This window comes from Aythya marila (assembly GCF_965140915.1).
Source record: "Aythya marila genome assembly, chromosome: 1".
NCBI classification, from domain to species: domain Eukaryota; kingdom Metazoa; phylum Chordata; class Aves; order Anseriformes; family Anatidae; genus Aythya; species Aythya marila.
The window spans coordinates 193,445,095-193,471,947 of record NC_139042.1 but is presented as its reverse complement, the minus strand read 5'-3'; the positions used below and the strand labels follow the sequence as shown (position 1 = coordinate 193,471,947).

General features: G+C 37.5%; 1 protein-coding gene across 6 annotated transcripts in view; it reads left to right on the top strand.

Annotated features, from left to right (window-relative positions):
- Positions 1–26,853, top strand: part of KMT2E (lysine methyltransferase 2E (inactive)) — a 66,455-nt gene that overhangs the window by 21,211 nt on the left and 18,391 nt on the right. For all 6 annotated transcript variants that reach the window (XM_082766921.1, XM_082766920.1, XM_082766919.1 and 3 more), the window contains exons 3-14: positions 5,457–5,568; positions 5,934–6,163; positions 7,740–7,820; positions 8,603–8,661; positions 12,062–12,234; positions 13,626–13,664; positions 15,395–15,607; positions 16,990–17,120; positions 18,179–18,296; positions 18,449–18,558; positions 19,469–19,730; positions 21,739–21,837. In XM_082766921.1, coding sequence (XP_082623047.1) covers positions 5,457–5,568; positions 5,934–6,163; positions 7,740–7,820; positions 8,603–8,661; positions 12,062–12,234; positions 13,626–13,664; positions 15,395–15,607; positions 16,990–17,120; positions 18,179–18,296; positions 18,449–18,558; positions 19,469–19,730; positions 21,739–21,837 — 1,627 coding nt within the window. The remainder of the gene's footprint in view (positions 1–5,456; positions 5,569–5,933; positions 6,164–7,739; positions 7,821–8,602; positions 8,662–12,061; positions 12,235–13,625; positions 13,665–15,394; positions 15,608–16,989; positions 17,121–18,178; positions 18,297–18,448; positions 18,559–19,468; positions 19,731–21,738; positions 21,838–26,853) is intronic.

The window sequence follows — 26,853 nt, the reverse complement described above, 5'->3', positions numbered from 1 at the left end:
ATGCTTTAAACTAAGGGATTAGTGTGGTGGTTTTTTAATGGTGGGTAGTTTATCTGTTACATACACCTTCACTTACATACTGTTAATAAGGAGGCCGGTAACTACTGGAGGGCCCCAGGGGTCAATACTGGGACCAGTCCTGTTTAAAATCTTCATTAATGACCTGTACACTGGGGTACAGAGAGCTGGCAGATAACACAACTGTGGGGAGGGGCTCGTTCACCAGAGGGCTGTGCTGCCATCCAGAGGGACGTGGGGAGGAAGCACTTCTGTGCTGTGCGGGTGACCAAGCACTGGCACAGGCTGCCCAGTGGGGCTGTGCATCTCCCTTCTTGGAGACCTTCAGAAGCCACCTGGACGTGGTCCTGGGCAAGTGGCTCTGGGTGGCCCTGCTTGGACAGGGGTGGGAGCAGCTGGCCTCCAGAGGGCCCTGCCATCTACAGTTGTGCTGTGATTCTGTCAAATAGGTAGGTGGAGGAAAAATAACTCCTCCTTGAAGGTGTGAGTGTCTTCTAAATTGGGTGCAATAGCTCCTCTTCTGTTACTTGAACCTAAATTCTCCAGGGGTAGATTGATCTTCATTATGTCACCATAGTCACAGTCCTTTTTTTTTGTTGTATGTGCATTTCAGTGAAAACTTTACATGTAATAGTATGCAGCCTGCGTACTGTTGCAGCCCAACAAAGCATTATGATCTCTCTCACACCTATACCCCCCCGCATCTGTACATTTTGCCTTTATTTTTGCTTCATTTGTAAAAGGCTTTCTAAAGATGAGTACCAGTGACTTCTTAAGAGAATCCCTCTTTTATCATTAAAGACTTTGTAGTAATATACAGAGCCAGCCGTTTTGTGAAGTTCAGTATGTGCTTCCTGATTGAAGAGATTGTTAGTGTAGCTCAGTGTATAAGATACACCATCAATAGCACTATTCTTCTCTTAATATCTGTATATACTTTTTGGAGAAGGACCTTATAATGTATGAATGCACTTTGAGCCAAAAACCCACAGTGTATCAATCATTTTATTGAGCTCAGTATCCAGGAGAAAAGGTTATGAATGTTTCAGTATTAAATAAAAATCAGGAAAAACTTAACCCATTAGCTGGTGTTGAAACAGGGATTATTTTTTTCTAAAGTGTCATAGGAGAATGGAGAGGTTGCTGGTAAATGGTGTCAGGCCAGCATTACCTGTAGGGCCTGGTATGGGATGTTTAGGTAGCAGTTGGTGGTAGAGAATTAGCGCTCAGTTGTCTTTTCTCTAGGTAGCTAAGGCCATCTGATGTGTTTGGCTAGGTGAAGTGTGTTGAAATAGAAAATGTTATCTGCTTTTCATACAAAATAAATGATACTCCTTTATCTGAGTTGACCTTCAGCCAGATAATGCTCAGGTGTGCTGGTACAAAGGAAAAGCAAACCCAGACTCCCTGATTAGACCGAGCAAACCTGGTGCATGGCAGGCTGCTGTTGCTGAAGCATACTTGGAAGCAAGAAGTTTGATTTGGCGTTTTAAAGGTGTTTGGGGAAGTACTGTTAGCTAACTTTCCTAAGGGAAGCTTTACAGGATGACAGTTTTAGTATTAATGAGATTGTTTTTCATTTGAATACCAAGAGTTTTACAGAAGGGGTTGAGGGGCCCTGATTCCAACGACTAATTTAATTTTGGTAGTCAGAAACTACCACCTTTTCTTCTGGAATTATTGCTCAGGCAGAAACAAAATGGCATTTGAGAGCAATGGGGTGGGGGCAGGGGAACTTTTATAAAGACAAATTTACAATTGCTTAGAATGATTTGTAGTTTATTCCCTTAATATAGGGGAGCTATAAGCTTACAGGAACCAATTTTTTGTGTGTGAACTGATTTCCTGTGTAGCCCATTTAATTTTTCACTAATGCCATCTGCTGGCAATGTGCAGAATATTTTTCGGTTTGCACTGTAGTGTTAAATAGAACCACTAGGAAGTAACCCAGACCCTGAGAGTTTTCAACTGCAGAGTTGAAATTTGAGTGGTTCTTAAAAGAAAACATAGTATCTTTGATTTTTTCACTTGTTTTCAAGTTACAGGAATGTTTCAAGTCATTGCAAACTGGGAACATAGGAGTAACTTTGCTTTTTTTTAAGGGTCCTTTCTGGTGTGCTACTTCTAAATATTTAGCGTGGTTCTGAATTGCTAACCAAAACACCTAACAGCACTTCAGCAAAATGTCATGGTCAGTGTATCACAGTAACAGTTGTTTGTTTCAGAGCATGTTATTAGGATTTGGGTATAATTCCAAATATACCATATTCTAAGATGGTTTTGATGAAAACTGAAAATACTGCACCATCTCCCCATAGTTAGGGTATAGCTGTTTGAGGTAAGGCTGAAAAATGTGGCATGCTCAGAAGAGTGCCAAGCTTGATATTTCAGTTTGGTACAGAACTGGTTTAAGGTCAAAGAAAAGAACAAGGAAGACATCAATGTTCTTTCAGATCTGAATGCTTCCTCTTTCTTCTTGAAAACTTGTTTTTTTGGGATGCCAGTAATAATGCCAGTGGAAAGATTGGGAGCAGTGGGTGTTTTCTGAAAGGAATGCAAGCATTTGTTTAGGGTATGACTGGAACTGAACTATCCAGGATGTATACTGGCAATTTTTAGCTTTGTATCCTAGTTTTTTTCCCTTCATCTCCTTTCCCTGTGTTGTCCTCTCCTGCATTTTTAATAGTCAGCATACATAATAGTTTTGTCTACAACCAAGCATGGTTGCAGTCTTAGATGCTAGCTCCAAAGTCATGTTCTAGGTGTTAGAAATGGTTCAGGCATGTAAGTCATACAAAGATTGAGTCCTGAAGACTAGATTTTTGGGATAAAGAACATCAGTTTAAAAAAATAATAATTGAAAGTGGTATCTAATGCTTTGAGTGTACAATTAAGGATTTTAGTAAGCGGTGTGCCCACAAGTGTTTGGGTGGGGAAAAAAGCTTTCCTGAAAGCTAATTCTGCTTAAATACTGCTTGTTAAACTTTTTTTTTTCTTTCTTTCTTTTTAAATATGAAGACTTAGTTGTCTTTGCTTCTCAACCGGTTTTCTCCCAACCCATTTTTGTTTTTCTTGCTCAGATGAATGTTGTGCCTTTTTGGTTTTAATCCTCCACTGGTTCTACAAGTATTAAAATAATTAGGGTTAATGGATTGTATTTATTTCTGCATTTCCTTTTTAGAAGCTTAATGCTTTTGATTCCCACAAAAGTTATGCCTCTAAATTTCTAAATTTTAAAGTGCTTCTCTTAAGTGGTTTCTAAATGGCTAGGGTAGGTAGAAATATATTTAAGGAGTAGGGTCTTTTGTCTTGCTTCGTATTTTGCAAGAGTGCCTTTTAATTTTGTAGTCAGTTGATGAAATATGTATGGCCTCCCTTTTTAGGATGTATGCTTCCTTTCTTGTATCTTTCACTGAATGTTCACCTAGTGAAGTATTGAGGGCATGTTAAGATTGATTGATGTGTTTGTTGGATGGATAGTTGGCTCTTGATTAATTGGCGTTTGGCAAGATCCTAGAAGTATTAACTAGGCAACATTAATAGTGTTGATTACTGCCCAAATGCATTGTACGCTAGTGCAGGTGTGGTCAGTATATAAAAGCAAATCTGTGGGAAAGACAAAGTTTTTTTCCAACTGGTGTCCTTTTGATTTTTTTTTTTTTTTTTTTTTTTTTGGGCTTGATGAACCTGGCTGCTTCTGGGATATAATTCCAACAAACTCTGATAAAAACTACTTTCCAGCTGAGAAGTGGTGTAAAAAAAAGAAATGAGGATTTTTCTGGATTTGAGATAAGTAAGGGAAAGTGACTTCAGAGTTGTTGGTTTTCCCCTCATGTTACTGTAGTTACAAGCTCTGTTTCTTATCTGCTAGTACTTTGTGTGATCCATACATTCCCTTACCTGGCATGGTGACTGTTAGAAATGTCAGTATTTTTTAAAAGACTTTTTTCCCCTCTGAACTTTCGTGACTAATGTCTTCACCTGATGATAGCATTTTTAACTAGCAATTCTTTCTACACAGTAAGATCACAAAGGGAAAAGCTAATGAGAAGAAACAGGCTGCTAAAGATGTTAGTGGGACACTTCCAGTTCTGTATGTTCTTCCCAGGAAGAAAAATTATGTTTTTACAGACATGTTAGCAGAAAGCTTGAGTTGCTGGTGTCTTCTTAAATCAAGCTAGTTTCACTTCATGGCATAATTAAAAAGCTTGCATTTATATCAATGCAAGAAAAGCATAAAAAATTAGAAAAACATGAATTTCTGCTTTAACTTAGGATTTAGAATGACCAATTTTAAAACATCAGCTCAAGGAATTACTGAATCTTTGTGGGGAAAAAGATTTGATGCACAGTAAAACTAAAATTAGAAAAGTACCCACTTGGGCTCAACTTGTGATGCTAGTCAAAAGCTATTTCAGTTTAAAAGATGCTGGTATTTCGCCCTTCCTCAGTGTTTAAAAAAAGCCAGAAAATGTAATTCTTAATGCGGCTAGGTGACTGCATTAATTTGAAGTTTGTACTGGTGTGATTGGATTGCATGGTGCAGTGCAAAACCAATAAGTTAGTGACACGTGAACTGAGAAAAGGTGCAATTTCTTGGATTCAAAAAGATACTCCTGTTTTAATATTCCTTTACCCTTCTCAACTTTTGCGTTGTGGTTTAGTATGTATGAACTATAGTTCCTCTATTAGAGGTGACACTGCCTTTCTCTACCAAGCTTCATCTAGAAAACGGTTCGCTTTTTCTTTCAAGGTAAAAAATAAATCGATGAGTGCCTTTTTTAGATTTGTCCTACTTAAGGTTTGTTTGCAGAAACAGTTCTCTGCTGCTGTGGGTGCTGGTTCATGAAGATGTTGAGAGTCATGTGCTGATGCTACCACTAGATGTCTCTGCAGAATTTCATAGTGTCTGTGCTATGTGGGGCTGTGTCCTCAACGGACTGCAGTTGTGTGTATTGTTGCTTTTGTCTTTTGTCTTAATTAAGCTGAAGTCCTTTCTTTAGCTTTTATTGCAACTCGATAGACCTGTGCATACTGATTACTGATTGATGAGTTCCTGACAAAGTGTGTAACCTGTATTTCTGCCTAGATTTGCATGTTCTGTGAAATTATTTAGCATGTACTCTTTTTTTAAAAAGTTTTGTAGCTACAGAGGTATAAGTTCTCTGCCACTCTGGAAGCTTTCTTATAGATGAAAGAAAAGTGCTGGTTTTTTTCTTTTTCTAATTGGGTAGCTGGGGGGGCAAAAGTGGTTTTGGTGGTGGTGATTGTTGTATTCCTGAACCTGTTTGTATACTCCTTTTTAACAGGAACAGCCCGTAATTACTTAGCAGTTGTGAAACAATCATCATAACTAACAAGTATATTGACATAACATTAATAAATTACTTGTATTTATTAGTACAACTATTTATTATTCTTCTGTTTTTGTTTTGCAGACCAGAATCTGTAGAAGCTAGCCCTGTGGTAGTTGAAAAATCGAACAGTTATCCGCACCAGTTGTATACCAGCAGCTCGCATTCACACAGTTACATTGGTTTGCCCTATGCAGTAAGTTTCGTGCTAAATATGGTAAAATCTGATGTTCTTAAATAGGAAAAACTCCTGATTCATGCTTATAGTTTTGTATTTTATTGGGAGCTGGGTAAAATGCCTAAAAATAGTTGATTACAACTGAATAGCTGAATACAAAACATGGTGAATTTTATGTAAAACATAGTTGAGAAGGTTAAAAAAAAAAAAACAAACACCACACACCAAGAATGAGCAATGACAGAAATAAGTTTAAACCTAATTTTAAAAAACGCACAGAACTTCAGAGACTTCTTATAAAGTTAATCTTATACTTTGGCTTAAATAACCATCAGAATGTCTGACACTTAAGAGCTGTAACTTACCTTTCAAAAAAAATCTAGGACCATAACTATGGTGCTCGGCCTCCTCCAACGCCTCCAGCTTCTCCTCCTCCATCAGTGCTTATAAACAAGAATGAAGTAGGCATATTTACCACTCCCAACTTTGATGAAACCTCCAGTGCTACCACCATCAGTACGTCAGAGGATGGAAGCTATGGAACTGATATTACCAGATGCATTTGTGGCTTTACACATGATGATGGATATATGATCTGTTGTGACAAATGCAGGTAATGAATATTAAATGTATTGAAAAGGTAAAATGACTTTAAAGCTGCATTGACAAATTGAGTGCAATTAAATGGTGTTTTAACAGTCTTGATTCATAAGACAGAGGAAACTTCCTTAATCAAAACAATGTTTGAAGGTTTAAGGTTTTTTAATAGACAGAGTAGTTGATTAAAAGTAACGAGTATTTCATACTTTATCCCAGTCTCTCTTAACTTTTCATGTCGATTTGTTCATACCTTCACTTATGTATTGTTGCTCTAGTAAGGATGTCTTTGCCTTTTCGTTCTAAAAAGGGTATTTATTTTCTCCAAGCTATTTGTCAATATGGTGAAATAAAAAGGTACCAAGTAATAAAGTGTTTTGGGAAGGTATGTGCGTTTAAACCAAGTAACTTGAAGGAAGCAAAGCAATATGACATAAGCCTCTCAAATAACAGGCTTCTTTGTGTGTGTGATCTTTCTGATAGGAACTCTTCATCTTCAAAAGACGTGGTCTTTCAATAGTTACTGAAATTCTTAAAGCTAACAGATTCTTATTTGGGAACCCAGAGTTAAAATACTTAAACTTGTGTTCATGTTTTAGTGTGATCAAGTAGCTACTTACATAAGCAGATGCTATTGAACAACTGCATTTTGGAAAATGGAGGTTTGAAATTTTTAGAGTTGGGACACGTAGCAGGAGAAGACAAATCTTGTATTTCTGGAATTACTCATTGTTAGTCTGTATATTCTCATTCAATACTTATAATGAGCTAATTGATGTTGCTGAATTTACTAAGTTGTATTTCTAAAATGATTGCTACAGTTAATTAAAACAATAGTTCAGATCTTATTCCTCTGTCATAACAAGCTTGTTCATTTTCAATGGTCCTTGATTCTGGTAACCTTTTCTCTTAGTTTAAAATAGAGATCTCTCTTAGAAAAAATAGACATCTTTCTTAGTTTAGAGATCTCTCTTAGTTTAAAATAGAGATGTTCCTTCAGCAGGGGAATTGTAGATTGTCACCGGTAGTCTGCTAGTTTTGAAGAAGAGATATTCTGTAAGGTGCTGGGAGAACTGTGAGAAATTCTCCAGTGATTTTTGTGTCCCAGTTACTTCTAGCCTTCAGTCTAGCAAGCAGCCTTTCTTCCTTGACTGTGGGAAGCAGTTAAAGCTCTTCCTGTGTTGTACAACAGTCCTGCCAGTCCTGTGACTTCTGCTCCTACAGAGGACTTTGCAGTCAAGCAAAGGAATCTGTGGTGTGGGTGTCATGTTGGCATGCTATAAAGAAAATGAATTCCCTTTTTATATTGAGAAAAAAATCCAACCAAAAAAAAAAAAAAAGACTAAGGAAGCAGAAGCATTGGGAGGCAGCCCCAAGATTGGAATTGCAGTGATCGGCAGAATAGAAAGTCAGCAGGCTAGCAGAGGGCTGATGAAGACAGTAATTCAGTAAGTAGTTTTTAGGTAGTGTTTAATCTGAGTCAAGATCATGACAGGAGGGGAAAAAATCTCATATATAAAGTGTGTGTGTATTTACACACACAGAGTCTGTAAAGTTGTACTTCAAATAACCAAAAGGTCTTTTTTTTGTAGTGTCTGGCAGCACATTGACTGCATGGGAATTGACCGGCAGCATATTCCTGACATATATCTGTGTGAACGTTGTCAACCAAGGTGAGTAGTTCAGATCAGCTAGAATGAGTAGAGAAATATTTAAGAACAAAACAGAAACACAAAACAAAAGTCCTGGAACAACCAACAGTTAAAAATGCAGACCATGTGGCATAATCTTGAGAATTCTAGATGAAGGAGCTATGTTTCTGATGCAGCTGACCTTACCAGTCTGCATTCTCTTGTTCAGTTGTCATTGTTTCTCCTCACTAGATGACAGGGTTAAACCATTGAAACACTTACTGACATAGCAATGAGTCGTGGATCCAAGGATTTCTTGCTCTGGAATGAGTGTTTTTATGCTCCTTCTCAAACCTGAAGTCCTATAACATGACCAGGAGGGCATTTAGTTCTCTGTGGTAGGTAGATTATACCTGCCTTTAATAATAGCTGTTCTGGGATATAGAGCATAAAATGCTACCTGTTAGTTACATTGCACTTTGTCATTTAAACAGTGAATAAAAGAAGTGTGTTCAGAAAACATTTAATTACAAATAATTTTTTTTTCCTGGGAAATTGCTTGAACCATACTGTCTTAGGATCTTTGTTATTATATTGTGATGATTTAAGGAATCTGCAAAAGAACGGTTTAATTCCTGTTTAGTTGTAATCCGTGGGACAACTGTCAGTCTTTCTTCTGAGCTACCTATATTTTCATTATGTTTTGAAGTGATTTGAATACCCACATGTGGTTTGTATTACAGTGAAGTTCTGCTTAAATACTTGGATATATTGATGCATGAGTGTAAGGCATGGAGTGAAACTTATTTTTTTTTTAATTTCAGGAATTTGGATAAAGAAAGGGCAGTGCTGTTACAGCAAAGGAAAAGGGAAAATATGTCAGGTGGGTAAAGCTTTTAAAAGATTTTTCTTCAGTAAAGATTATAAAATAAATATCAACTGCATAGATGTAAGAACATATACGCAGTTCTTTGTAATTTTGATATCCTTCAGTATATAAGGTTCAGTAAATCAATACCTGCTACATGACTATTGTTAATAAGAGCTTTATATCAGAATAGTTGAAGTTCCAAGTGTTTTCTTAAAAGATGTCACCACCAATTTGTTGTGGAATAATTCATTCTGAACATTGTTAAAGTTTCTTAAGAATTAATGTAGCTTTTACAGTAACAAGAGTACTTTGAGTAAGCTACTGAAGATAGATGGGAAAGTTTGAGACTACTGGGATAAGAGAGGGTTGCAAAGTCCACTTTCTTTTGGGGAGAAAATGACTTCATGTTTCTGTCACTTCTTCCTTGACAGTGTAGACTACTTCTATTCTAATACTAACATCTTAAAACTATTCCATTACTGGTGATACTCCTGTCTCTGACGAACAATTACATAATAAATGAGCTTTAAAACAATGTAGCATAGCTTTGAGAGGTAATCCCAACTCTGATTTGTTGGCTCTAGATTTGTATATGTATATAGGTGTTTTTGTCAACCACAAAAATTAATAACAACTCTTTGTTTTGATAATCTGATGAAGCAAGGAGCTTTTTAGTCTCTATTTTATAAAATGAGCTCTACTACCATTTACAGAATGTCAAAGCTCAATTGACGTTAATTTGTCAGGAGTTCTGTCAAGCCATTGTCAAAATGTGTCACGGGTTTGGTTGACAGGTGATAACTTTAAAGCTCTGTTGCAAAAGTCGTAACATAGAAGACCGTCTAGAGCTTAACATGTTTTACTTTCAGATTCTGTCTCAGAAGTGCTAGGGGTTTGTGCAAGCTGCTTTAGTCAGTTAGACATTAATGACTTATTTAGAACACCATAATAATTTCTGGTTTTGTCTGCTTTCATTTTAACAAAACCAAACCTACTTCATAAAGTTTTGGTTGACCTGCTAGATGAATTTAGAATTCAAAAATACTCAAAAGTAGTCTTTTAAATCTGCTCTGTGTAGTCAATAGGAAAATAAATGGCAAATGGTAAATCTTAAGTATCAAAACAGTAAAAAATAAGTATGTATACAGAGGTTCAGAGGCTTATATGTAATAGGGCTTTTCATTTAGATGTGCGAGTACTTCACTGTGTAATGGTTTTCATTCTAAAGATTTCTGAAGTGTTGCTGCTGTTAGCCACGTTGCATCCAGAGCTAAAAAGTGGGCAGCAAGTAATAGATCAGTTGTTTGACCTCAAGAAAAGAGCCTTTAGGGAAATGTGTCCCATGATGTGAAAGTGGGTGAGTGTCTTGTGTGTGTAACCACATGGGTTTTCTTCCTTGCAGCATTCCTAGTCTGTTGTTCGGAGCCCACGGTTGTATGATGTTGCTCTCTGAGGATTAGATTGCCAGCTTTGGTTCAGTGCGCTACCTTTGTTAAGCACCTAATTTTGTCAAGGATGATTTCATTTAAAGATACAGTAGCCAGATATGTTACTTGTTCAAGGATGGTGCTGCAAGTGGTCTGGTCTTGAAATAGGTGCTGATGAAGCCACGTGCTGCTTATGGAGAAGTGTCTGGGCTCATAATTTTTGTGAAAGTTTTGGGAACTTTGTACCTTGCCTTCCAAGATGGAAAACCTTCACTTAGTGTGCTTTGCGAAGGCTCTTCAAAGTGAAAGCAGGTTATGTAGGTTAGGAAGGAGTGTTTCAAAACAACTCGGTGTAATTATATGTTTGAGGTAATTACTTTTTTACAGTAAGCTAGAGCACAGAGTAGATAGACAACAGTATTGAAATGGTGCTTCCCTGAGGAAGGTGGTGTTCTGTGGGGGCTTTCAGGTTGGTGGTTTTTTTGGTTGGTTGGTTTTGCCTGTGACATGATAAGTAATGATGCTGTAGGCATTAGTGTATGGAATACAATATAGGTGATTTTAAGGGTGTTGATTTTTTGGCTTTTCATTTTCCAATTGTTGGGTGTTCGGCTAGTCGTTAAAATTAGTTTTTTATTAGACGTTTCTTCTGTGTGTTTTTAGTGATAGTTCATAAAATTGTCCCAGTAGAGATGCAAACAAATTAAGATCACCTATATAAATATATATATATAAAACGTGCATAAATATTCCTACATCAACTTATAGGTAAAGTATAGCTTTGTCTAATAAGTTTAGAAAGAAGAACCAAGATCGTAAAACTGGGTTGCTTGCTGTTCACAGAGGAATCCTGTTTAAGGAATGCTGTGAGCAAGAAAAATCCAGACTAACCAGTAGCTGGATCTCTTTATTTAGAGAAGTTTTCAAGAATAGATAGTATTGTTGAGTGCACTGATAAAGGCAACATCCTTTTGAGCTCAGAAGGAATGTTTTCTCTGCTCTCATCGTAAGTATTTGTAAAGCCTTCCCCTGTGTGGTTTCAAAAAGTCTTGGTAGTGTGAAATGCTCTGGAGGCAGAATATTTGGAAAAGCTGCTAAAATGTGAGAAGTCTGTACTAAGCATACGTGAAGAGCAGTCTGCTATCTATTTGTACCATCTCTCTTCCAATCCTTCCCACAGTTGACAGCCTTTCATCTTGACAGAACTAGGGTAATCCTGTTTCAGGTCAGGAAATGTATTTGTCTGACATAAATGCTGATGTATGCTAAACTTCAAACTTCGGCTTTAGGTCTTCGTGTCACAACAGAAAACAAAAATAACAGTTTGTGTACGATCTTGTTCTAACAAGGAAAACTAGACTTCCACTTTTCTCTTCCTTGGGAGTAGCAGAGTGTGATCTTCAGGGGATTTTTTCTTTTTTTTTTTTGAGAGAAGGCTTTCAGCAACATTGACATACTTGCCCTGAAAAAGGAACTTGACACTAAAAATTTCAGCTCAAGTAGTTGATTACAACTTGCACATGACTGATTAATAGGCTTTCAAAAGAAATGCTGGGCAGTCATTAATTTTAATCCTCTCTAGAATATCGTCATCAGAGAATCCCAAAGCTGTATTACAAGTAAAGGCCTTATGTAGGTGATGAGTTGACGAGTAATTGTTTTTTTTTTTTTTTTTTTTTTTTTTTTTACCATTTTTGATTTCAATTCTAATTTTGCTTATAATGGAATGCTGTAAAATGATTCAATTTAAAAAAATGAGTTAGTCTGGTATCTTTTTCTTACCTGGCATTGCAAACATCTGCTAATTTACTAGCTTTTCACAGATACTTATTTTCATGCTGTTAAAACTATTGGTGAATTTTGTGTATGAGTTCCTGAAATATTTGGCAGTACACATTTTGGGCTTTCAAAGGCAGGTGTAGAATAGCTAGTGAATGTTCTTTCTGTGTTATGTCATTGCTTACAAAATGTTTTTTCTTTTAAAGATGGGGATACCAGTGCAACAGAGAGTGGTGATGAGGTTCCTGTGGAACTATATACTGCTTTTCAACATACACCAACCACAATTACATTAACTGCTACAAGAGTTACAAAGGTCAATGATAAGAAAAGGAAAAAAAGTGGGGAGAAAGAGCAGAACATAGCAAAATGTAAAAAAGTAAGTGAATGTAATATTTCTGTTTTTCTGTTACAAATTACAGCTGTGTGACATTTCTTACCAAGAGACACTGGTTTTAAAATCCAGGTTATTGTTACTAATATTTTACTACCTGGGTTTAGATTAAAATGCAATATTCTGCTGTAGTACATAGTACAACCTTCATGCCTTTTCCGTTCTCATAAAGTAAGATGTAGCCATGACAGTTCAATTTTATAATTGAGATAGAATTTGTAAGGAGGAATTGTATTTGGCCAAACTGCTTAATACAGGTTGAGGTGAGGCAAAGCAGGTTTTGGATAACGAAGAAGAATTGTCTCATCAGTTGTGGTTTAAGCTCAGAAGTGGTTATAGAGTGGTTTGGATTTGAAGGACCCTAAAGATTGTCTGGTTCCAGCCCCATGCTGTGGGCAGGGACACCTTCCACCAGCCCAGGCTGCCCAAAGCGCCATCCAACCTGGCCTTGAGCACTTCCAGGAATGGGGCATCCACAGCTTCTCTGGGCAACCTGTTCCAGTTGGGTTGCTGCCCAATGTCCTGATGTTGACTTTATGTTCATTTATTTGAGTTGAAATTGTATGGAAGTGTGCTGTCAGAAAGTTAGCTAGTGAAATAATTTGGTGAAGAGGTTATGGTGATAATACCGTCTGGTTGTGAGCAACATACTTTCTACGTTAAGAAGTAAAGTACATGTGATTTCCTAAACTAATGAGTTGCCTTCACTGGCTTGGATGAGAATTTTGTCCTTTAAACGTAGGAGTGAGAAATAATATTTCCAAAAAGATACCAGTCACTAAGTAAATATTGCCTTTTGAATGAAAAGTTCATTCAAAACTGAATATAAATTTTACTACGTTGAATATAAATTTTACTAAATTACTGAATATAAATTTTACTACGTTGTATTCTACTGTTTTTTGTCTCCTAACATAACATAACTTAAAGAATGAAATCTCAGAATGAAAGTGAATTTTACAGGTTCTCTGTCACCTGCTTCCCCCTTCCCCTCTTTTGATAATTATTGCAGTAAAGGATATGGGCTATTCACAGACTTAACCTGCTAAGTAAAGGGTGTTCCCTAAGTAACTGTTGAGCTACTCTTCATTGTGTTCTGAATTTCTAGAGTCACGTTGTAATGTGGGAGAAAGGCAGGGGTACATGGACCACTAGCACTGAAATGCAATGTGCACTTAGTTTGAAATGCTGATTTTATTTTTTTTAATTTGTTTTGTGGGAGATAACCCACTGACTTGAGATTTGAGTAGCTCATCTGTTTTCTTCTTGCATGTTGAGAGTGGTCCACAAAAGAGGAGGTAATTGTTAAACAGGTTTTGAATTGCTTAAGAGATTTTGTATTTCCTCCTAAGAAAATAAATATAATTTTGTTTCAGGCATTTCGAGAAGGATCCAGGAAATCTTCAAGAGTAAAGGTAGTGTGATTCAGTGCTTTGTTTTTGTTATACACCTTAATTGTATGTTACTGAATGCATAGTCCCAAATACCCTGATGCTTCATATTAAAGTACTAAAATACTCTTAATAATGAGTTATGTAGTTACCATAGTAATTTTAAAGGTATAAAAAGCATGTTTTTGTTCTGTAAAGTTAACCAAAATAGTATAATGTGAGCTTTTTTTCCCCAAGAATACCTGCTACTCAAGAGCCAGTGGAGGAATTAGGGCACTTCAGTGCTATGCAAGGGAACAAAGTTCCCACGTGCTTCATATGAGTTTAGTAACTCCAACTTATCAATAACTGTAAGCAGCAAAAGAATGAAGTGACTATGTTGCATTTGAGAGCCAGCATTTCTGCTGTCATACACGGGTGTATTCATCTGGTGGGACTGTTTGCTAGTGCTGGCATAGTCTCTGTAATGATGAAGTGCTGGCATCATTTAAGGAATGGTGTTTGGATGTCTGCTTTCTAAGACTGTAATGTTATAGCAGTCCTCAGATTTTCTGTGGGAGAGATATATTAATCATGTGAAAGCTAGATACTTCCCATAGTTTATTCATGTTTGAGATAAATACACGTAGGACACACCTTAGGCTTAAGATATACCAGATATGACTGGGACTTGCAAGTATGAAGACAAAATAAGGAAATGAGAATAAAATCTCAATTCTGTCTTTATGAATTTGGTGTTTGTGTGGCTCTGTTGCTTTTTTAAAACTGCATCACTTTGTTACACTGTTTGTATGTATGGTTCCCGCAATGCACAAAATAAATGTTATTAGTAACAGGTAAATTAAAAGTACTGAACTACTTGCTGTTTTATGAATGTTTAATAGTGTCTCTGCTCAGGTGGATAGAAAAGGGAGCGTTGGCTGCTGCTGTCCATAAGGAGCACTGGTTGGCTGCAGCCTGCCTGCTGTTTGTGAGGTCTGGAGGTACAATGGTACTTTCTTTGAAAGTGAAAGGACCCGAAGCACTGCAAACGAAAATTGTTTAGTGAGGAACAGGCAAGGGGAGAAAACTGCTGTGTGCAAAGCCTGTAATGTTTGAGTTTGCAGCCTTTGCACCTCATTGCAGTAGTAGAAGGATTTGTAAAGCTTTGTAAGATGTGAAGCAGGAAGATGTAGCATAGCCCTTAAAGCTGAAAGGGGTGTATCAGATCTGTGTGTAATTGAATGGAAGCCGGAGTTCTTTATATTTGCATATGTTCATAAAGTTGAGTAGAAAGGGAGATTTGACCTCCAATTCCTGCACTGCTAGATTCCTGATGCAGGGCAGTTTTGGGAGGAGACAATGTCAGTCTCCATCCTCATCCTGCTAAAAGCCAGAATCCCTGTTGAAAAGGGATGTATTCCTGAACTCGGTCAATGTTTATGAAATGATGCTGTTTATAAAAGAACAAATGTAATACTATTGAATTCAGTGGAGTGCTCTTAAATAATGCAGAAATTAAAATTGTACTTCCCATAGAGTGAGCTTTCCCTTCCTGTAGTGGAGGGAAAAGTGCATGCAAAGTACTGTTAAGACAGAACTCAATTATCATAGTTGTTGCATACAAATTTAAATATACGGCATTCTCCTGCCGTTTATTTTGTAGCATGTTGTAGACATATTCTGAGTTTCTAGCTTACTAGTGGGAACCTTTCTTTCAATAAATAAATAAAATCTTAACCTTGTAATAACTGGTTGCTTACTCTAATTTATAGGGCTCGGCTCCAGAGATAGATCCAGCTGACAGTTCGAACTTTGGATGGGAAACTAAAATCAAGGCATGGATGGATCGTTATGAAGAAGCAAGTAACAACCAGTACAGTGAGGGTGTTCAGAGGGAGGCACAAAAACTAGCTCTAAGATTAGGCAATGGAAATGACAAAAAAGAAGTCAGCACCAGCAATCTGATTTTCAAACCTCCAGTAGAGGTAAGGAGCTGTGCCACATTGTGTCTTTGTGTGTGTGTTTTTTACCATAACAAAGATAACCATTTAGATGCCTTAAAAATAAACAAGTAAATGAATTCACATTCATTTCCTCTATCTAGTCTCACCAGACCTAAGCATCAGAGTTGTAACAGCTTTTTCAGAGTTTCTAATTGATGTTCATATATGCTGTATTGCTCTTGATTATAATCATATTTACATACCAATTTTCATAAAATAGTTAAAATGCTATACTAAGCCTAAAACCTGAATTGTCATTTAAAATATTTTTTGTGGAGGGAATAACACAGTAAACTTCCTTGCTACTGTTTCTCTGATGTGTAAGGAATACCAGGAATGGTTAGAGTAGAAAGAAGCATCAAAATTTGATATTTTTTTTCCTAAGTGTATCAACATGTTAATTGCATGTGTTTTTCTTGAGATGTGGTAAGTCTGTTCTGGATTTTTAGATATTCAGATAGAATAGAACTTCATTTTCATCATGAAGGATGTTTCTGATGGTAGGTGGTATCCCAGTACTGATGTTTGACTCTGTACTCTTGTGATCCTGTAATTTCTAGTTTATGAAGAAACTGTGCAATGTCTTTCTGTCTTTGACATCAGTTAATGATCAGCTTAAAATCAGAGCCATATAACAGACCTTAGCATTTTGTAGCAGAAATCTCAAGGAGTAGTTACTGTAGCAGATTAATAGAAGCATCTTTGCTTCTTTTCCTCAAAGACCATCATGGCATATGGGACAGCCTCCTTAGAGGAATATCCCTGCTTACAGAGCCTTTTGCCTACATAGAGGCTACTTCCTTTTTGATTGACGGTGACAGTTTTGAGAGTTCACTAATTGTCAGGGTATGTATTGGTTTTTAATTAAAAGACATCCTTCCATCTAAAGATACGGAAATAAGAAATTTGCAAACTTTCTCAGGTTTCTTTTTTATTATTTTGATATTTTCCTGTTCTGTTTTTTCCTTGAATGAATCATGGATGTCCTTGTATGTTTGCATGTTCTGTTTTGTTCGAAGGAATTGAAGCCTTTTGAAAGCATTATGCAAATGAATGCAGCAATTCAACATGTGCTGACAGTTAAATGTACTGTGGGATAAAATACGTGAATTGTGAGAACATCTGTATGCTGCGATTTAGCTGTACTAGAATAACAAGGCTAAGGCGTTTTTTGAATTTAAGTTCTTAACTAGTTGCATTGGTATGGGAACAGGACTGCTTGATCAAATTAGTCTGGAGGTTTAATTACAACAAAATTTTCAGTTCATATAGCAGTGTTCAGTGGTTGTGGAAGTATGATCTGCTGTTAATAATTTTCCACCCATTTTTGCCATTATTTCATAAATTAACTTCTGTCTTTATAGAGTTACATGCAAAAAAACAAGAAAATTTTAAAAGCTGCCAAAGACTTGCCTCCTGATGCACTTATTATTGAATACAGAGGAAAGTTCATGCTGAGAGAACAATTTGAAGCTAATGGATATTTCTTTAAAAGGTTTGTTTATTTCAAATATGTTATAATAAGGTAACTATTAAATGCTCTTTTGCCAAACTTGTGCCTAAGATACAAGTGGGTCTTGATTACCAGTGGTGCCTTGCATTTACTTGTTGTCTGATTAAAAATAATTGCAGCTGGTATCTGGTGTCCTCCCCACTCTCCTGGATATCATTATAGCTCTCTTCAGGAAATAGTTTCTTCCTTCTTTGTTCTTACCTGGCTAAAGGATTCCTGCGTTCTCAATTATGTAGATGTGCACCTTAACCCAGGGATTGACAGGTCTTGCCATCCTAAAATAATTAGCAAAGTAGTGGTAAAGACTTTTTTTTTTTTTTGAGAGAAAGATCTTAATTCTATAAGGCTAAGAACAGAATTGAACACAAGTCAACATGGGCTTATTAACTGCCGTGGTTCTCTAGTTGGTGGGTTACTGAGTAATGCTGCGTGGCTGCTTCCTGCAGATCATTGTCAGTGCTGCCATTAAATGCAGGGACACACTGACTTGGGACATCGCAAGACACTTGCTGGAGAAGTGAGTGTAGAGCTTTTGCTCAGTAAAGCCAGGAGGGTTCCCAGGCAACTGCAGTAGCAGCACTTAAAGTATGTCCTGGCAGAGTGTTGAGATGCCCAGTTCCTTCAAGAAGGCTGGGTGCTAATGGCACTGCAAGAACTAGGCAGGGGTGGGGTGGTGGATTTTTTTTTTGGAGGTGATTGTCTGGGGCAACTGCATTTCTACTGGAGTTTCATTTTATAGTTAGTTACAAGAAAAGCTTAAGGAAGATTTAGAATCTTTACCTTGTCTTTTCCATGTTTAGCGTTTGTTTCTCATTTTAAATCCCATGCAGAAGAATTGCATTTAGGGCTGTGACTGAAACTTTCAGTATTCTGAAAATACATTTGGAGAACATGAAGCTTCAAATACAAATGGGTCATTCTCAGATAAGCCCTCAAATTCAGTGTGTCTTGCCAACGCTATTTCACATTAGTTAATTTTGTATCAAATAGGCTGTATTTAGAATTTTTAAAAATGGTCTGGTTTTCTTTTATTTTTTTAGGCCATACCCATTTGTTTTGTTTTATTCCAAATTCCATGGGCTAGAAATGTGTGTCGATGCAAGGACTTTTGGAAATGAAGCTCGATTCATCAGGCGTTCATGTACACCAAATGCAGAGGTGAGAATATACATGAAATTAAGTTAGGTTTATTTACTTACATGTCCCCTTCCCCTTGATTTTTTCCAACTAATAATTTGAGCACTTTCTGCAATTTCTATACAACAACAATAAATCTTCATTACACTAAAATGATGTTCTCTTTTACATAGGTGAGGCATGTAATTGAAGATGGAACGATTCATCTTTATATTTACTCCATCCATAACATTCCAAAGGGAGCAGAGATTACAATAGCATTTGATTTTGATTATGGAAATTGGTAAGTATTTGAGCACGCTGTTCATTAAATAACATTTAATGCCTGTTAAGTTGTGATGCATTCAGGGTGACCTTGATTTTTGTATCGTTCACTTCTTTGCGTGCATTAATAATGCAGTGCTCATTGAGTATTTATGTTTGCAGTGAATAGGGTATGTTTAGGCAGGGTTTCTTTTATATTTTTATTACTGAATATCTGTTGCTAATTTTAGCAATATTGTAGTTACCTATTAGTAATGCAGATAACATGCAAACTCGGGTGAATATGAACAAACATGGACTATGAAAACTTCTCTGTATATAGGTGCCCCATAATGTGGGGAGAGTAGAAAAAATGTAGAACTACACAGTGATGCCGTATTTCAGAGTGGCTCTGTAGTGTAACATTGGGAAGATGGTGTCTGGAATTGAGCTATAAATAGTTGATTAAGAATGTTCAAAAATACTGCATGCTTAGTGCCTTAAATTCTATACTATAATACACGTTTTTCTGAATATAACTGCTGCTCCTTTTATTATCTGGGGAAAACTGTAGTAAACTGCCATTATTTGTAAGAATTCCTTTGAAATGATAAAGGAAACTATCGCTTAAATTCTGTTTACATACAAAAGAGCTGTTATTTAGTCACCTCTTTGAAATCTGATGGCAAAACAAGGCTTTTGAGACCCATATGGGCCTTATTATAAAGTAAGGTGTGTCATCTTGTAATGATTTCTCTCTGCTAGTAGGAAGTGTTCTAGAGCACTGGCTCATTGTGCAGGAACATCTAAGCTGACACCAGCTCAAAAACTGAAGCACTGAAGAGTCTAATTCTATATGTGAAAATTATCAGCTTAAATATTAGTTACAGGTTTTTTTAATCTTATTGCTGTACAGCCTAATCAAAATATTCTTTCTTGGATTTATCTAGTAAATACAAAGTGGACTGTGCTTGCCTCAAAGAAAATCCTGAATGTCCAGTTCTCAGACGCTCTGAGCCTACTGAAAACATCAATACTGGATATGAAACCAGAAGGAAAAAGGGAAAGAAAGAGAAAGATGTTTCAAGAGAAAAAGAGACTCAAAATCAGAACATCACGTTGGACTGTGAAGGAGGAGCCACCAAAATGAAAATCACAGATAATAAGCAGAGGAAGCTCTCTCCCCTCAGGCTCTCCATTTCTAATAATCAGGTATTGACACAGAAACGATTAGGAAGCAAAGCTTTTTAAACACAAATGCTCTAAAACTGTGTAGTTACTAAAATTATTTTAATAAGTCACTGAAAAAGGGATATGTGGATTTATCAAAAACCAAAATGGTGCATAAGCTGTTAAGGTCTTTTACGTTATTCCCAGTTTTACTTAGTTTGATTGGATTTAAATACTTTGGTTCCCTTACCAGTTTTAATTAGACTTTTTTTTCCTCTAAATTTCTTTGTGGGTCTCTGATGCAAAAGCCTCATGTCATGCTTTCAGGAGCTCCCAGACAGTCATGAAATGTAGATAACCAAAAAGCCACGTTACTCAGAAGTGTAATATATTAAACATAACAATAAATAACACTGCTCCTGTAACAAATAAAACTTCAGCCCAGCATATTGAGCGTTGGCTGCAGCTGTCTTGTAACTTGGTAAGGAATTTAAGTAGAGTTTGGAGAGATGGGAGGAAGAAGATATTTTCTGAAGTTAGTGTGGTGAAACTACTTGCTAATACCATGGTAGTCAATTGTTAGATCTGTCTTTTTTAATGTCAGTATGAAAGAACTAATGAGAGAGAGATCCATGAAATTAATTATTAACCTAGCTTTGCAGAGCAGCTGTTAAAGAAGTATTTCACGAGAGGATTGTTACCTTGGTAACTATCTCTGTTGTAGGGAAAATACAATTTAAACTTTCTTTGAATGTGGTGGCTTGTGATGATGATTTAAGGGGAGAGGGAGAGAGTTTTTGTTCTGGGAGGAGAGATTTTTGAGTTTTTCATCTTCTAGTGTCACTAGGAGCAAAGGAAATTCAGGGAAAAAGAGCATATTTGACATCTCCCTCCCCCAGTTTTCATAAGATGATCAAATTGTTCCGTGGTTTTAGTAGCTATGTTGCTTTAAAGTGCTTGGAAGTCCAGAAGGCATGGCATGGGACTGTTAAAAGTGATCTGCAGAGGCAATATTTAAACTTTACAATCTTACATGACTTTTTGTTGCTTTTTAACTGGTATTTGGAACCTTCTCCTGGGCTTTTAGCATAGTGTACAGTGCTTTGGCAGAGCAGTCACAGGAGAACTCAGTGTTTTTTCCAAACTGAACCTAACAATAAGAATTAAAGAATTAATAAGAATTGTGAGGAGAATAAAGCTGTTAAACTATGTATACAAATATAGAGGCCCAGTTAGTCAATTGATAACCTTCTTTTCTGTGACAAAATATATAACATTAAGGTAAAAGAAAGGATATGGGGAAATGTGCTTTAAAGATAAATGCTAAGGAGTTCTGTTTAGTCACCTAACCAAAAGGTAAAATTGCACGTAGGGCTAACAAACTTAACCCTCAAACCTACCCTTTTGTGTTCTTTTCTTAAACCAAATGACCATTATTAGTTAGTTAAATTTTGTTTCTGTGTGGCTTGGCACCGTTATTAAACTACAGTGAGATTGTAAACAGAAAATATCACTTCAATGAAATACACTCTGGAGCTGAGAAGAAATTCCATATAATAGTATGTTAACTTCTCCCTTTGACATGACAACATTCATTGTACATCATTATAATGCCTTTTTTTTTCCAACGGATGTATAATGTAAAGCTCCTAATTTTTTAACTTGTTAAGAAGTGGCTAGATCAGTGGCCAGTGTTAGTGCCCAAGTTTCTGTTGGACTGCAGGTTTAATTCTCATAATCTGAGGGGGTCTGGGGGTGGGTGGGTGGCTGGGGATGGGACCCCAAAACTTCAGTAAGATCAGTATACTTAAGAAAAAAGATACAGATGTGTCTAAGCTCAGATTGAAAAAGATCTAGCCAAGTGGTTATATTTACAGGTTTATGCAAAGGTACAAGTGGATGTCAGCTTTTTTACATTTTACCTTGATATATTGGCTTGGTTACTTTTGAAGTAGTGATCTGAGGATTCTTAGTTCTGTGTAGCTTTTAGTATTCCCTAGTTTGCAGGAGGTAGTGGAGCTTCTGTAAAGCAGTCATTTCCATCTTTCAGGAGCCAGATTTTATTGATGATATAGAAGAAAAAACTCCCATTAGCAATGAAGTAGAAATGGAATCAGAGGAGCAGATTGCAGAAAGGAAAAGGAAGATGGTAAGTTGGGAAGCAAGTAGCTGCCTAAAGTTGTCACTAAGGCTTAGTGACACCTGCTCTTCCCATGCTAATTGCTGCCTTTCTGTAGGCGTTTAGAGTCTGAGTATATGTGAAGTCAGATCCTTACATGATCTTCAACTTCAAATGCAAGGCTTGCTATTTAAGTGAGAGCATTTCATCTGGCTTGATCATCGCTTTCTGACAAAAAAATCTGCTTTTATCTTCAAATGTATATAACTTGCTATTGCTTTAAAAAAAAGATGTGTGTAGAAATCAAGTAGAATTGATTTTCTTCACTCCTTATTATTGTACATTATTTTTAATGGCTGTTTTATAGATGGCATTAACTTTTTTTGAGTTCCCAACTTATAAAGCCTCAGAAATCCTAATTTTCAGAGGTTGGTATAGAACAGTGTTATGAACACTGGTATTATAAAATGTGCTTTTGTGTTGGGCATTCAAAATGTGAGATGCTTCAAATAGATTAAATCAAAATCTTGACCAAGATTTATAACGCAATACTAGTACTTGGAACGTTCTAAATGCTATCATTTTATTGTCTATGCTCACTTTTTGTATACATATTTTTATTTGGAAAAACTTCTTATTCTAACACTTCACTGTTGGTGACTTTTAAATGTTCTACTTGTAACCAGTCTTCTGAACAGACTTACCTTGGTTCTTTGTACAAGAGTGTATCTAGATTTGTGCAACTTTTGCACATGCATTAACTTAGTAGGGAGAGAGATGAAGTCTTTCAGAAGTATGGTTCAAGACTTCTAACTTGCACCTGTTCAAATGTCAGAACCAACTATTTTCTTGGCCATGAGTTGTTGTAAAGACAATTTATCACTTTATAAATACTGCACATTGATTCAATTCTGAATGCTGCTTCGCGTGTCTCAGGTAGGTTATCTTCTTTGCAAGTTCTCTATGTGTATATTTCATTTTCTTTTTAACTTCCTTAACTTCCAAGTCAAACACTGCTAACGGCAATAACTCAGCACGAGTTTGGCAAGAACTTATTGCTAAATCCACCAAATGTAAAGAGAAGATTCTGATACTTCCCTCCCCACCCTATTTAAAAAAAAAAAAAAAAAAAAATAGGCAGCCAACTCTGGGGATGTGCTCTGGTGGTAAAATATGAAGAAATGTACCTTTCGTCTTCTCTTTAAGAACTGGGTGTTTGTAGTGGTAATGCTGTCACCCTGTATTAAAAGGAAAGCATCATATTCTCACATTTTTGTGTAACTATGTGTGCCTGTGCTCAGATGTGTGTTAACGTGGAAAACCACCTGCAATTAAGTACATAGACTTAGATGAGTTGCTGTTCTTTCTAGACACTTCACAGTTCTTGCTTACTGTCCTGTTATTTTTGATACAGTTGTACCTGAATTGCAGGGCCCTGGGTGATTATTAGGCTTGTCAGGAGAGCTAAAAATTGCAGAGGGGAAACATGGTCAACATTGTTTCATGTTGTAATTTGTTAAACGAATGCACGTTAAATAATGATCTCATTCTTTTATCTTTTCTGACCTAAAGCTAAACACCATGTAGTAGCACAGAAGGATAAATAAGAAAGGGAACTGGTTTTAGGGAGGAGAAAGTAATTCAGAGGCATAGTGAATGGATGTTGTACATGGCGAGTTGGAGGTTGGTGGGGGAGGAATGTGGAAACAAAGATGAACGTTTAACATCTTTCTGCTGTTGAATCGACAGTCTAGGAAATGTTATATTAAAAAAAAGGGAAGTTGGCCTTCAACTTAAGGTTGGCCATGCTGCCTGCTGCCTTACTCCTCCACCTCCCCCATCTTCCCTATCAGGTTATTTACGGTACACACAGGGTGCAATAAGGATATTATCCTTTCACTTCCCTTGAAGTTAGTCTTGTTTTTGTTTTCGTTTTCATATACTTAAGAACTGAAAAGTAAGTCATTACACCTTCTATCTCTTCTTTATCTTACTGTCACTCTTCACTGTTTTCTAGTTTCTCAACTTCTTCATTCTAGCATCTTCTCTGTTGGTGAATTTTAACTTGAATAGTATTCAGTTTGATCCAGAGACTGTACGCCATTATGTAATTCCTTTATCTCTGTTGTATTTATCTCATATCATGCTGTGTTTAGTACAACACTGTTTTGTCATTGAATTAGTGTTTGCTTTTTATTCTCTCCTGGATTTAGTGTATGATTACCTGCCAAGAGCTATTTTGTGCATAAAGACTTGAAATGACATTTAAAGTACTTTTTGTCTGCAGCTTAAGGCAATTGCTGCTGTGGCATCTTTCCTCTTGGTACGATCACAAGATCAGCATTTCAGTTGTCTGCCATTATTCAATGTTGCTCATACCAGATGTCCTTTCAACACATTTAGGACAAGTGTTCATCTTAATGTGCTTTTAATTACTTGGTACATTCAGAAGGATGTTTCATCAGGTCTGTAGACATCCATCTTTGATTTTGATATCTGAAAGTTATTAGACTAATTATTTCTTCAGCATTATTTTAAGATTCAAAATGACAGGGACAGTTTTGTTCTATTTGCTGAGCTGTCAGCATTATTTTAAAGCTTTTCTCTAGAGTTTTTCTGACGGTTGACCATTGCACCTATTTTTTCAGTAGCCTAATTGGATGATGTGCCATCGAAGTGGCAGGTAGCTCATCTGCTTTATCTAATGGCACTGCAGGTAACTGCAGTCTTTTTCAAATCCAACCAGGTACTGCTAGAGTGCAATTAGATAATATTTTTGGTGAAGTGAAAACATAGATGGTGAGAAAATGAATTATTCACACTAGAGAGGAATCATTGATACTTAGCATTAGCATGAGCCAGCTAGTTTTGGCCTTGAATTCCTGCTTGGAAGGCTTTATGCTCCTGCTGTTCCGTGACCTGTTTACAGATTTTTGCCATTACTGGGTTTGTCTCTTGAATGCGTATTAATTTTGCAACTCAGTTCTTTTTCTTCATGAAAGCATCATCTTCTGGATCTTCTGAATAATTTGTATCAGTGTTGTAGAAAAGCTTCTGCTTTGTTTCCACGTTTCCATGACATTTTACTCGGCCCTCACAGCTGTTAGTTGTGAATGCGTGCAGTACTTACGCAGAAGGGAGTAACGCCAGGCACGGACGGGGACACGAGTGGCTGGAGAGCAGCTCTGCAGGAAGGGGTTTGGGGGTGCTGGTGGCAGCAGGCTCAGCATCAGCCACAGCACGCCCTGGCAGCTAAGAGTTTGGGGTGCAATAAACACAGCACAGGCAGACAGTGATTGTCCTGCCACATTTATGGTTGGCACAGCCTCACCTTGAATATTTGATGTAGTTCTGGCCTTCATGATAAAATAAAAAAAGGACGTTAAAGTCCTCGAAATCCTCTAGAGGAGGGCAGCAAAGCTTGTACAAGGGCAGGAAGGCACGGCCTGTGAGGAGGGGCTGAGGGCACTCAGAACAGGAGGCTGAGGGGCGGCCTCATTGCTCTCTGCAGCCTCCTGAGGAGGGGACGTGCAGAGGGAGGTGCCGGTCCCTGCTCCCAGTAACTGATGGCAGGACGTGAGGGAATGGCACAGAGCTGCACCAGGGGAGGTTCAGACTGGACGCCAGGAAAAATTCCTTCATTGTGAGGGTGACCGAACACCAGAACAGGTTTTCTACAGAGGTGGCTGATGCCCCAAGTAAGTCAGTCTGTTGAAGTGATGTTGGGGTAACACACTTAATGTTTTCTGTAAGTAATGGCTAGCCTTGCAGTGGTCAGGCAGTTGGGCTTGATAAATTTTGAAGGTCCCTTCATGAAACTGCCAAAAACTGCAGTGGAACCTTTAAACTACAGTACAGCACACAACAAATAGCACACAAGAAGTGCCTGTGGGAAACGAGCAGTAATCACTTGTTTTTTGTTGTGTCTTCTTAAGTAAACTTCAGGCTGCTTTGGCGTATTTACCTCCTGTTAGTAGGGAGACATTACTGAGAGCAGCCCTGAGGGTGTTGGTGGATGGGAAGCTCAACATGAGCCATCAATGTGTGCTTGGAGCCCAGAAAGCCAACCGTGTCCTGGGCTGCATCACCAGAAGTGTGGCCAGCAGGGTGAGGGAGGGGACTGTGCCCCTCTGCTCTGCCCTCATGAGGCTCCTCCTGAGGCCCTGTGTTCAGCTCTGGGGCCTTCAGCACAAGAAAGACATGGAGGTATTAGAAGGAGTCCAGAGGAGGCCTTGAGGATGACCAGGGGGCTGGAGCACCTCTCCCATGAAGACAGGCTGAGGGAGTTGAGGTGTTCACCCTGGAGAAGAGAAGGCTCTGGGGAGACCTTACAGCGGCCTTCCAGTAAATAAAGGGGGCCTGAAGGAAACCTGGGGACTCTTTGTCAGGGGGTATAGGGATAGGACAAGGGGAAAGACTTTTAATTTAAAGACGAATAAATATCAGAAAGAAATTCTTTACTCTGAGGGTGGTGAGGCCCTGGCACAGGCTGCCCAGAGAAGCTGTGGATGCCCCATCCCTGGAGGTGTCCATGGCCAGGCTGGATGGGGCTTTGGGCAACCTGGGCTGGTGGGAGGTGTCCCTGCCCATGGCAGGGGGTGGCACTGGGTGGGCTTTAAGGTCCCTTCCAGCTCAAACCATTTTGTGATTCTGTGACATCCCTAACTCGAAATCATTATCCACGATTTTATTAACCTGAAAGGAAGATGAGTACCATGTTTAAAAATAAAATCAGGCTTTATCTTTATTTTGGGTAAGTGTAGCAAACCATTATTAACTAATCATTTACTAATTTATGAAAACTGTGGTCAGATGTTACCAGTTATTTTTGTTTCAGTACTGAAACTTTTTTTTTTTTCACTGAAATTGCAGATATGTTCTCTTAAATTACTGTTTCATTTCTTCTTTATTTATATTCTCTGGGTGTGTCAGCTCTTCTGATGCTCTCCTTTCCTCAGATAATTATATAGTGTTTGTTATTTTTCCTTAAGGTAGGGTGATGATAATTTGGTCAATGACAGACTTCTCAAGTTAGATTCCTTTTTC